Source organism: Xenopus tropicalis, chromosome 9 (genome assembly GCF_000004195.4).
Source record: "Xenopus tropicalis strain Nigerian chromosome 9, UCB_Xtro_10.0, whole genome shotgun sequence".
NCBI classification, from domain to species: domain Eukaryota; kingdom Metazoa; phylum Chordata; class Amphibia; order Anura; family Pipidae; genus Xenopus; species Xenopus tropicalis.
In genome coordinates, this window is record NC_030685.2 from 29,803,789 (window position 1) to 29,816,727 (window position 12,939).

At 39.3% G+C, this 12,939-nt stretch overlaps 1 protein-coding gene across 2 annotated transcripts in view; it reads right to left on the minus strand.

The window, feature by feature from the left end:
* tmem184a (transmembrane protein 184A) overlaps positions 1–12,939 on the minus strand; it is a 40,728-nt gene that overhangs the window by 16,046 nt on the left and 11,743 nt on the right. For both annotated transcript variants that reach the window (XM_012970416.3, NM_001016399.2), the window contains exons 2-3: positions 7,952–8,206; positions 2,132–2,297 (exon numbers count right to left, since the gene is read on the minus strand). In XM_012970416.3, the coding sequence (XP_012825870.1) occupies positions 2,132–2,297; positions 7,952–8,206 (421 nt within the window). The remainder of the gene's footprint in view (positions 1–2,131; positions 2,298–7,951; positions 8,207–12,939) is intronic.

The following is a 12,939-nucleotide window of genomic DNA, read 5'->3' on the forward strand; positions in this document are numbered from 1 at the left end:
GGCCATCTCCCATAGATTCAATTTTAATCAAATAGTTCAGATTTTTACAAAATCACAGACTGGTTGCTATGGGTTACTCCAAATTTGCCCAGTGTTTATAAATGAGTCCCATGCCTTTTCTTTTAGTTTGCTGGGTTGGTGCATAACTACAGGCAAATGAGTAAGGATACAAAGCAGTACAGGTATCAGACCCCTTATCCGGAAGCCCATTATGCAGAAAGTTCCGAATTATGGAAAAGCCATAGACTCCATTTTAATCAAATAATTCACATTTTTTCAAACGGATTCCTTTTTCTCTGTAATAATTAATCCCAACTAAGATATAATTAATCCTTATCGGAGCCACAACAATCCTATTGGATTTAATTTTTTTTAGCAGACTTAAGGTAGGAGATCCAAATTACGGAAAGACCCCTTATCTGGAAAACCCCAGGTCTTGAGAATTCTGGATAACAGGTCCCATACCTCTATATGACTTTATGACATATCCTGATGTGCAAGGTTTTTTAAACAGCAACTATAGGATTGTTTTACCACCAATAAAGATTAATTATATCTAGGTAAAACGAAATCATTTTTAAAAATTTCAATTATTTGATTAAAGAGTCTTTGGAAAATGGCCTTCCTGTAATTTTCATTTAAAAAAAAGGCAAATTCTCACTACATTATACCATAGAGAATCTCTGCAAGAAGAACAGATAATTACAGAGGTTATATTTAAATGTACCTCAAGACATCTGTATTAATGAAGCTGTGATTTCATCTAAGAGGGTTTGGCGGCAGTGCCAAATATAAAATGATAATAATCTTGGTTCTTATATTTGTGGCAGAGATCCCAGACAGAATTGCCACCAGGTCTGCTATATTTAGATACTTGGGGAAAAGGAATTCTCAGTTTCGCTAATGTTATAGGAATTATGGTCTAAAAGGACCTTCATACAAGGTTATACAATACCCATGTGATGTTTCAAACACTAGTTTCCACAGTACACTGACCGTGTTATAGTGATTATTTATATATATATATATATAGTGTGAGTGTGTGTGTGGGAGAAATTTGGGGTGCATCTTTGCCATCATAGATATTAATACAGCAATGTTAATAATATCTGTAACCTTTTAATAAAATAAGACCAAATATTTGAACCCTAAGACGGCTGGCAGATGCCACAGACCACCAGTTTATAAGCACTGCTAACTCATTGTCATTGTATTATGCATAGGATTGCCACCTTTTCTGATGAATATTACTGAAGTATAATGTAGATATTGATAGTCTGAGACAATTTGTAATTGGTCTTCATTTGGTCCTTGCTATTTAGCTTTTTGTTCAGCAGCTCTCCGGTTTGGTATTTTAGCAGCTATCTAGTTGCTTGGGTCTTAATTACCCCAGCAACCGGGCAGTGGTTTGAATGAGAGACTGAAATATAAGTAGGAGAGGGACTGAATGGGAACATAAGTAATAAAAGGTAACGACAATACAATGCTTCACAGAACACTGGCTTTTTGGGCCAGTGACCCCATTTGAAAACTGTTAAGAGGCAGAAAAGGAAGGCAAATAATTCAAAAACAACAAAAAATAAATAACACAAAGTTGCTAGGTATAGGACAAGGTGAACTCCGCCTTTAAAAGGCTGTGTTGGGCAATAGAGCAGGTCAGTTAGGGGAGGGATGGCTGGGCATAGAATTATTAATTTGCTGGCAAGTACATTGCAGATTAATACCTTGTTGGCAACCCTATTTATGCAGGAATAGGATGGCTGAGGGAGGTACTAACTATACTTATTGGCAGCCTGCCTGAGTCAGTGTTACAATAGACACTGTCTAACCTGTAAGTTGAATCGTAAAGAAATAAAGGCAATAGGACAGTATTTGAACATTTTCTCCTAAATGTTAGACAAAACAAAGGTAAAATGGAAAAGTAAACATGCAATTGGTCCTTTCAGGGGACACATTTGTGCCTTCAGCATTTCCAGCAACATAAACATGTAGGCCAATTTATTAAGCACCCCACTGTTATATGTGCTACCCTCATTCATATAGTTGCAAATAACTCTGTTCCAAAAAGGTAGCAAATTGTCCCCTTTTGTGCTTTGAGAAACAATAAATACAGTATGGTACATGGTCTCACCTTCATAGCAATCTCTTATAGAGTCAAAATACACATAGTACTGATCATTGCCAATCAGTAGCAGGCTCAGCCATGAGTCAAAGGAGTATATAGGCACAATAAACAGGATCCGGATGATGTAGCGCTGTTCGTTGGGCATAGTGTAATTTCTAAGATGGAGGTAAATCTGTAAAAGTACAAACAAAAGCGGTGGAAATGACTTTTGACCGTTTATTTGCAATAAACAAGATGATATCACTCACATGCTGCTCATTATGCAGTAAACACGTTTCCCATTATCAGCAGTTGTAATATCACTCGTGAGATACCATAAATACTTACGGATGCAATTAAAGAGGTAGTAGTAACGGAACATCCTGGAACACTGAAAGGTGTATGGTAAAAACAGGCATGACATTTTAAGGTAATGTAGCAAGAATTTTCAGCCTGGGCCATTTTTTTTTAATTAGAGGGGAACTCTGGCTTCTAAACAAAAATTTGTTAAAAAGCCCCACACAACAGAGAAACCCCTAAGTATGAATAAATACTATTTTTATATGCTTAAATCCAGCTGCAAAATAGTTCTTCTCTTTCTGCATCATTTGAAATCCTGACGGGGAGGAGCTAAAACATTTATGTTACCAATTGTAACACCTTCTCCACAGCTTACAGACAGCATGCAGGAACTACATAACCGACAATGCATTGCAGTGACAGCATGTGTGCAGGGAATTGTGGGATTGGGAGGATGCATGCTAAAGGCAGGCCGAGGACAGTCGACTACTGTTACATTTTGTTTGAGTCTCAAAGTAGTCAGCCAGATCAGCAAGTGAACAGGGGGCAGAGCTTAGGGAACTGTTCCAAACCATATTATTACATTAAAAATCATGAAAAGGCTGCATATTTTTAATTCATTTATATTGTAAAGTTGCTTGAAATTATGTTTTCTTGTCAAATAGCTTAAGTTGTGTTTGGGTGGATTTTACCTTTAAAATAAGTATATAATCTACCATGGCAAGAAACCTAAGGAAGTGAGTACTTCAAGGAAGATCAAAAGAAGCACAATCAATATCTCATTCTTATTAACTATAAAATAAAAAAAAATTCCTGCATTTATTCAGATTCAAATTCTCTGCATTATGGATCGTAGCACACGTCTGTTTAACAAGGGAAGCAGGAGGGAGACACCAGGCGGTCCGGAGGCAAGAGGACAAGGTTCACTTCCCCTATCAAATATCATTTAGGTCTGTGGCAGATGGAGATATCGCTCTCTGTATGATAACACAGCTCAGAAATGAGGAATAAGCAATAAAGCATGCGGTCCGAGCCATTATGCCCTGTTCCATATAGACTGACTCATTAGTCACAGATTAGACAAAATGCAGAGCTTTACATTCCCATCCACCCACAGGTGACAGAGGCAGGGGCTAGGCAAGGGGCAGTCAGGGGTTGAGAGAGAAAACAAATCAGCATATCTGAAAGTCTAGAATCATTAGCTCAGTATCTACCCCTATTTTCCCACAAGGTAGAATTATGTGGACTGAGGATACTGAGAATATTGTAATACTGATTACAGCATAAAACACAAGAGTAAAGTCACGAGTTACATATTTCCATTACTCAGAAATTTCAAAACTCGTCCATGCCGTGATATCACTGCATGACATACTCTAGGATTTACCCATGTTACCGTGACTATCCCTCTGTTTATGATCTTGTACTTCTTGCCTACACTCTATTTTTAGTACTTATAAGCATTGCTCTACACATTGAGAAAATAGCAAAGTTCTACCTTGCAGAAATAAGTATTGAAGTGCCTGAGAATTGATATCCAAAGTCAGGCTTCCTACAGTTTTAATATATACATAAGGCTGATTTCTACAGGATACAAAAAAATCACTTTATGGACCATACAATCATATCACAAGCTATTTGGTAACAATTATGGCCAAACTGGGCAGGTGGGATCACACAGGAAGGGTGGAGGGTAAGATGCTATGTTTTACATTTTATACTAGGTAGCCATATAAATTTGCTTTAGATGCAACAGTAAAAATGATTAATTGGACTACATTACTCTGATTGTCCCTTATATATACAGGTATAGGATCCCTTATCCGGAAACCCGATATCCAGAAAGCTCCAAATTACAGAAAGGTCATCCCCTTTAGACTCCATTTTAATCATATAATTCAAAATTTTAAAACATATTTTCTTTTTCTCTATAGTAATAAAACAGTACCTTGTACTTAATTCCAACTAAGATATAACTGATCCTTACTGGAGCCAAATGTTCCCACCAAGTTTATTTAAAGTAGAAGGAAAGGCTTAGTCACTTGGGGGTGCCAAAATGTTAGGCACCCCCAAATGACTTAAATCGCTTACCTTTTACCCCAGGCTGGTGCCCCTGTTAGGAGAGAACAGCACCAGCCCGGGGTAGCTGTAGCGAGCGCTTCCTTGTTCCTCTTTCTTCTGCCGGCGAAATCCCTGGGAAGCGCTCGCAGCTGCCCCGGGCTGGTGCTGTTTTCTCCTAACAGGGACACCAGCCCGGGGTAAAAGGTAAGCGATTTAAGTCATTTGGGGGTGCCAATCATATCATTCACTTCACAATCATATCATTCTTTATATACTTTTACTTCTGCCCCAAAAGGGCCCTATCATGCATGGGGCCCAATGCAAAAACTTTCTCTGCCCATTCCTATCAGCTATATATCTGGTCAATAAGATCCTACCTACTTATCACTGCTCCCCATAGCAAAAATACAGCACACATGCTGCCTAAAGCTTATATAGTGGTGACAGGTGGACCTCTACTCACAAACCCAAAACGTCCTGGGTAAAATTAGCCTAAAACTAACCTGTGTAGTTATGTATACTTTACAGCCGTATAGATAAAGAATTATTGAATCTATTATTATTTATGTATTATAATATACAATAGCCATGAAAATCCTGTAAATTATATCCTTACAAACAGTGCTTGGTAATGTCAGTGCTTAGTGATTTCAATCACATGACTTACTGAAAATTGGGTATTATAATATATAATGTACCCCCTATTGTACTTTTATATGGTCATGGAACTCCTTGGTGACTTATATTATCCTTATATTTTACAATAGGGGTAATATTTATTATATTATACACTATACATAAGGCAGGTATAGCAAAACCAAATTTATATATTAAAAGTCATATTAAAAATACAGAAGAATAAATAACCCAGCATTACACCCCTCCCCTTCCAAACAATCAGATCAAACAACCTGATTGCTGTTATGTACATTTATGTGCATGAGACTTGTTGAATCGAGAGCCTGTTTAGTCACAAGGAAAAGAAAATAATTACATTCCAAACTTGTCTCAAGCAGAAACTCAGGTTTCTGTGTACAAAAAGGAAAATGTTGGTTAAAAGTTACAGAAATTTGATAAAGATTTGATTAGAGAAAACAATATATTACTGCTATGGGATCAGTTAGTAGAATCTGGATGCCTTTCTGTAATTTGCAGCACAATACATAAAATACAACTAATTCTGTCCTTAGCGGGAATTTATGCTGGAATAGTTATATCAGGCACAAGGCACAATATTATTAATAGAGATTAACAACAGGGAACCAGGTAAGAATAAATATGTTTTATCCAATACATTGTGAAGAATGTCATTTCTGGGTTACAGAGAACTCTAGGGAACTGGTTTCCAGGTAATAGATTGCAAATGTGACTGCGTGTCCTAAGTTTTATGTGCACTCAGTTAGTGACTGCACTGCTCACAACAAGTGGAATATTGTGGCATTTATATGCACAATTACATATTTTTATGAAATTAAAAGCAGGCTGTGCATTGTTTTACATGCAATGTCCCTTTACTGTGTATGAACACAAGCACAATCAGGCTGATACCAGCATTAAGTCACTGTGCCAATATAAACAATTACTAGCAGGCACGTGACTATAACAGGGAGAAGAACTGGGTGTCGATGTGTTCAAATGGCTGGAGAGAAGTTAGAGGGGAGCAGTAATTCCTTTGTTTTCACCATTCTTCCTTCCTGGCATTCTTTTTTGTTATAGAAATGGTTTATTAATGTATTTTACAAATGAACGCTTTGTGGGCTCATTCTTGGCAAGGTTCATAATGAAATTCTGTGAGGGTTTTGGTCACATTAACCCCTCCCACCGTAGCCACACCTTGATATGCCAGAACCACATTCCCTTGTTGGTGAGCAGTTCTACAAGCCATTTGTCTTGGTGTGGAATGCAGTTATGCCTTAAGAAAGAGACCGCACACACAGGCATGTCTCCTGCAAACAACTGAATGGTTTAGTTCACTGTATAAATAAATTAGGCATTTCCTATTTATAAGAGATAGGCTTATATTTTAAACAGTGGCTTTATATTGCCCAGCTTTGTTACAATTAGTAGGTTAAATGTGATGACAGAATGTTGAGGCTGTAACATTTAAATCCCTTAGGGTGTACATTAATAAATCATAATATACAAAAAATGGTTTAAAAATACAAATTGTTAGTAAACTATATCAAGACAAGTCCAATTTTATATTTATTAAATGTCCACTGAAATGTGCTTTTAAAAATTACAATTAAAGGTAGCTCTAATTACCAAGAATGATCTGCAATTTATAAGAAGGCTGCATGTTGGCTTAGTGGGTAGAACCGTTGTCTTGAAGAACCAGAGACATGAGTTTGGTTCAGACGAGGTAACTACCTACAAGGGGTTTGTATGTTCTTCTCATGCCTGTGTGGCTCTGTGGGTTCTGTCCTACATTGCAAAAACATAGAAGCATGTTCACTGGTTTCTGATGAAACTGACCTTCCTTTGTTAGATCATAAGTTCTGGAATCTGTACACGTCAAGGCCATAAAGCAACAGCTAGCAACAGTTTCTATAAGTGGGCAATGTATTTAGACCTTAACCCCCATATGTTATAAAAGGCACTACGTTTGGCCAGGCAACCTATAATATATATTTTTTTTAAACATGTGACCAAAAAATGCTAACTGCTGATTGGTTGCCATAGGTTACTGCACTTGGGAAAACTTAGTGCCTTTTATTACATCAGCCCCTATATATTCAAAGTACATTACTAACATCACTTGCACTTTTTAAACACGTGATAGCTAAAAAAATTGATTAAATAATTAAACAGTTGTTTAAGCAGAACATTTGACATAAATATAATTAAACCATAAAAACACCAAATGACTGCAAGTTCCAGTTCTGGATATTTTCCAGGTTTATTTGGTATCTTCCATAACTGCTTGCATAATGAATGCCAAAGCTGTGAAGCTTGCAAATTATTAGCGGCTCTTCATTAACAGGGAAATAAAGTAGAAATGACAGTAAGTTTGAGTAAAGCATCTCTGACTACACAATCATTTGCACTGAGCATAGAGATCCAATCCTCTACTGATAATGGAGACCACCAATCCTGGTTCCTCCCTATTGGATTAAGAAATCCCTCTGCTTATGGAATGCCAGTTTGGCAAGCAAAGTTAGAGAAGAGCATTTTAAAGGGAAAAAAGACTCATCTCTTTATAATTACTCTGCTCTGGGACTGGTTTTTGCCACTAATCCAGATAATTTCATCTTCCTTAATGCTTTCACTACATGTTTAAGTCTGGATGACCCAAAAACCTACACAATGAGAACATACCCCAAATACAACAGCAATATTATAAGTCCATGGAATTGTTAAGCAACAGCATTATGGATCTCATGTCTTTTGAGCCCTAAATATAGTCAATGATATATTGATATGCTATGCCCCTCACTACTCATTTCCAGTTTATGGGCACCTCTAGGTAGGGGATAATGTCCTTACCTGATGGCCAGTCAGTAACAGGGCTGTCCAAACAAACAGTCCCGAGATGCCTTTAGCAGCAGCTGTTGTCAAGAATATTTGGTCATTGTCCTCAGAGGAGTTTTTTGCAAGCCTCATTTGTGGATCATTTTGAGCGTCCGAGATATAGGACATGATGAAGCTGGAAAGTGTAGATGGCCCTAGTGTCTCATTCATGCTAGTAAATGAGTTGTTTGGCCAAGTAGTTGGAAATATGCTGGCTGTGGTATTGTTCATCTGTAGAGAGAAGGACAGAGAGCAAAGGTAAACAAACTCATTTTTGAGGACAGTCGCAAGCAAAGAGTCAATGGCAGGGCTTTAAAGCACAACACTCGGGTGACAAAAGGACACAATAAAAATTCAAGAGAAAGTGTCCCAGGTCCCCATAATGGTTTTTATTATCTCAATAAGTGCTGATTCTGTGCCTCTCTCCTGATAACACTGCAGGTCTCTCTGCCAGGCTGCTCCCTCATACTCCTTAAGGTGGCCACACACTGTAAGATCTGCTAGTTTGGCGAGGCTGCGGGTGGATCTTCTCCTGATATGCCCACCTACGGATGGGCAACATCGGGTTAATTTGATCATTCGGCCCTAGCCGATACAGTCCCCAATCTGATGGAAAAGTCAAATCTGCCTGATTGAGATCTGCCTGATTTCAGGACCGATGTTGACGGGGAGGCCCATATTTGGTGCCTATACATCCCCAGATAAGCAGCCAAATCGGTCTAAAAGACTGATATCGACAGCTGAAATTGGCCACCTATAGGCTAGTGCCACATAGGGTGGATTCTCAGCTTGCGGATACATACAGGCTGAGAATCTGTCCTTACGCTTGAAAATCTAATAATTGTTGGCCCGGGTGCAGCTTCACTAAGTGGAATTAGTGAGCATACCCATTATTGGGTTATGTATAGTGCAAAAGCAATAACAATGGCCGAGCCAAGGGGCAATATATCCTTGGGTTTAACTTAAGCAATTTTGAAAACCCCTGGTCCCGAGCATTTTGAATAACAGGCCCCATACCGGTATTTAGAGTTTTTTAAATAGAGACAATAAGCCCTGCATAAACACGCCATATATCCCTCCTTTAACTGATGCCCATTTCTCAGGATTACAGATAAGCAGGAGCTCATACAGGGAAATTCACAGTGACTAGTAATATCTCTCCTGCTACAATAGCTCTGACAAAACCGCTGGAAAAGACATGTACTTTCGGTTTAATGGTTTTGCTCTGTTTACTGCAAAATATAACAAAAACCATACTGTACAGATATACTGTATATACAGTTGTTCTACATGCCTAGACTTCCGAGGTTTTGTCTGTAAAGATGGCAGAGCTCAATTATGAACGTGAGTACGTGAAAGACTACTATAGTTTATATAAGTAAGCTGCTGTGTAGCCATGGGGGCAGCCATTCAAAGGAGAAAAGGCACAGGTTACTTAGCAGATAACAGATAAACCCCCATTATATGGGGCTTATCTACTAGTTATCTGCTATGTAACCTGTGCCTTTTCTCCTTTTTTCCAGCTTGAATGGCTGCCCCCATGGCTACACAGCAGCTTATTTATATAGTAACTTTTCTGTAGCAAAAACACCAGTTTTTTTTGCAGAGCAACAGCACAATATATTTTAATTACTTTAAAACACTTTAATTTGTTGATGTTACTGTTCCTTTAAATACCAGCCTTCGGTTGTAGAAATAGAAGGCTACATCACATAGGGGCGGGGAATTGGGTGGGGCATAGGGGGAAAACTTTTTAAGGGGGAATCTGGCAGTGGAAGGGATTTATAGGGTATTATAAATATACTGGTACAATAACATTGCCGGTAAATTTGTAATTCCAGCACGGTGGCAACCCTATGTGGAAGTACATGCTAGGTACATTAGGTACACGTATGGGATCTATGGTTGCCACCTCTCTGGTTTTGACCCAGACAGACCGTTTTTTTGAAAATTGGAGTTCATGGGAGATGGCCTTCCCGTAATTCTGACATTTCTGGATAACTGGTTTGTGGATAAGGGATCCCATATCTGTACTTTCATGAACTGCATCAATGCACCCTCCATTGTGTTCATTTTAGACCATTTATGGAAAGTCCTTATATATCTGTCAAGTTTATCTTTTTGAAAACAAGGCAAACATTGCTCTGGTTGAGTAACAGGAAAGCCTTACTAAACAGTGCATTAAACACAAGTGGCAGCCGCTGGGTCAGATACCTATGTAAATATTTGCCATACATAATTTTTACACATTAAGCACAAGTCTTTGCTTAGTGACAAGGTGTGCACCCTAATGAGAAAGAAGAAATACAGGTCACACATGTCGCCTTGTGCTTTACCTCGCTGCAGCTTGCATGCCATATCCAAGGCGTGTGTTGCCTAATCCTAGCAAACAACAGAGAATTCAATGTATATAACATGAGAACGGAGCTTCTGCCACAGAAACAACTCATGCACAACGCAACAACTGCTCAACTCAAGTGTAGGCTATGCCAAGCTGGGAGAGAAAGGAGGCATTCCCATCTTCTAATAACAATACCTACTATATGCTGAGCTCTGCCCACAGGCGTAGGAGGTAATCCAGACATGGTTGTGCGGTGAGCTCACAAGCTGGGTGTATGAACTTTGTTACACATTGGGCAATGTTTCAAAAACAACTCTACCAGGACAACCCAACATGTTCTGAATGGCTAAAACCTCACCATCTCTTTAGTCAGGTTGGAAAGAGAAGCAAGTATTAGTATTAATTTTAGCAAAAATAATAACATTAAACATTATATTTAAAAATCATTACTAGGGATATACTGGCACTGGGTCTTTGCTAAAAGGGAGCATAATATACCATAACTACTACATACCAGGGCTGCTTTAAGGTACCAGAGGGCCCTGGGAAAAATGTTATTGGTGGGCCCACACTGCCTATAAAAATTTGTGATAGAATAACCCTCAAGCACATAAAGTTCAATATAGTAAGACAGGCACTGAAGAAATGGTCTGTACTTACTGAAGTAGACATGATCCCCATGTGTGCCCCCTGGACCAACAACCATGGGAGCAGAAAAATGACAAAATGCTGATGCCAAAAGAAAAAAGGCAAATATATTAAAATATGCCCCTTTTGGCAAGTTATTAATACAGCCCTGCTACATACAGTAGGAACTCCTTAATAGTACTTGGCAAGCATTGCAGCTTCCACCTCTCCCATCCTTCATTTCCTGGTTGTTCTACTTCTAATCTAATTTGTAAGAGGGAGGGATGAGGGTATTGACACTAATTCAGCAACAGCCAGAGAACTGGCATGCTATGTGCCCTGCCCACTGGCTTTATTGGAACTTAATCAGCTCGCATCATCTTAAAATACCCATAATGGGTTGTAATTATTGGATCTCCATCTGCTAATGTGTGTATTTAACACTTTTTGTACAGTATGCAATGCAAGAGCCGAGCAACCAACAAAGCAGAAAGTTACCATCTCACACACAAGTCTCTGATTAATACAGGTATGGGATCCGTTATAAGGAAACCCGTTATCAAGAAAGCTAGAAATTGTGGGAAGGCCATCTCCATTATAATCAGGGCCGTATCCATATATAAGCAGCAAACTTGGGGGGGGGGGGGTAGACCCACGGGTACCTACATAATTGATAATTTAAAAAAATGGCTAAGCTGTGGGTTAGGGTTCCCACTGACGTCACACATACCCATACTCATGATGTCACTTCCACAACAATGGGCGCAGTTTGGCCTGTTTCCTAGGGTGGCACCGGACCAAGGTTTTGTACGATATAATCGTTGCGTGTATGGCCAGCTTAAGAGTAAAGGTAGACTTAAGGTATTGTAATCTAAATTCCAACATTCTGGATAACAGGTCCCATACCTGAAGCTGTGTACATAGTGTCCCATTAAAATACAGCACATTTTATAGGTATGCTAGTTCTGCTTCATACAAGCACTAGCCTCCTGTTTAACTTTCCCCCTGTCAGTTTAAAAAAGTGACAAGCTCAGTAAATATCAGATAGATGGAAAAATACACACAGTGTATTAAACAAATAAAAGTTCAGAGTCTTTCTAAAGGAGTCATTTTAATGCTGAAATCTGCAGCACAAAATTGAAATAAATAATTCTAGCAACTTTCCAATATTCATTTATTACAAATGTTTAATATGTATTATGTGTAAATGTAATTGCCATTGAAACCAGTATTTGTATGGCTATTTATAGTGTTCTGATTTTAGTCAGAACAAGTGAACAGTAAGAGAAAAGCAATGGTTATGTGCAGGTTGGCAAAAAAAGCCAACCAGAGCCTAACCCTACCCAACCAAGCATTATGTCATTATTAAAGGTCGCCATACACGCTAAGATCCGCTCGCTTGGCGATATCCCCACCTACAGGTATAGGTGTCAACCAGTTTGGGGACCACATCAATGAGCCGTCCCCGATCCGACTCATTTTTAAACCTGCCCGATTGAGATCTGGTGGATTTCAGGCCAGATGTTGGTCGGGCAGGCCTGTTGATAGTGCCCATTCACGGGCCGATAAGCTTCTGAATCGGTCAAAAGGGACCGATATCGGCAGTTAGAATCGGCCCGGGTATGGCAACCTTTATATTCCGGCCAAACTCTGAAGTCACCAAAGTGGGAGGAGCAGGGAGATTTGGGTTTATAAATAAGCCAGCAGCAAGCGGCTGCCGGGACAGTTTGGCACAGGATAACATTACAAATGGGGTGGGCTGTGGGCAGAGTTTGGCCCGTGTGTGGGCACTAACGACGTGCCTGCCCCAACCAACATCTGGCCTGAAATCGGCCACATCTATGATTGGGCAGGTTTGATTTTTAGGCAGATCGGGGACTGCATGGGCTCGTTGATGCGGCCCCCGAACTGACGGACGCCTATACCTGTTGTTCTAATTCGATCATTTGGCCCCAGGGACAAATGACCAAATTAGCCCGATATCGCCCACCCGTAG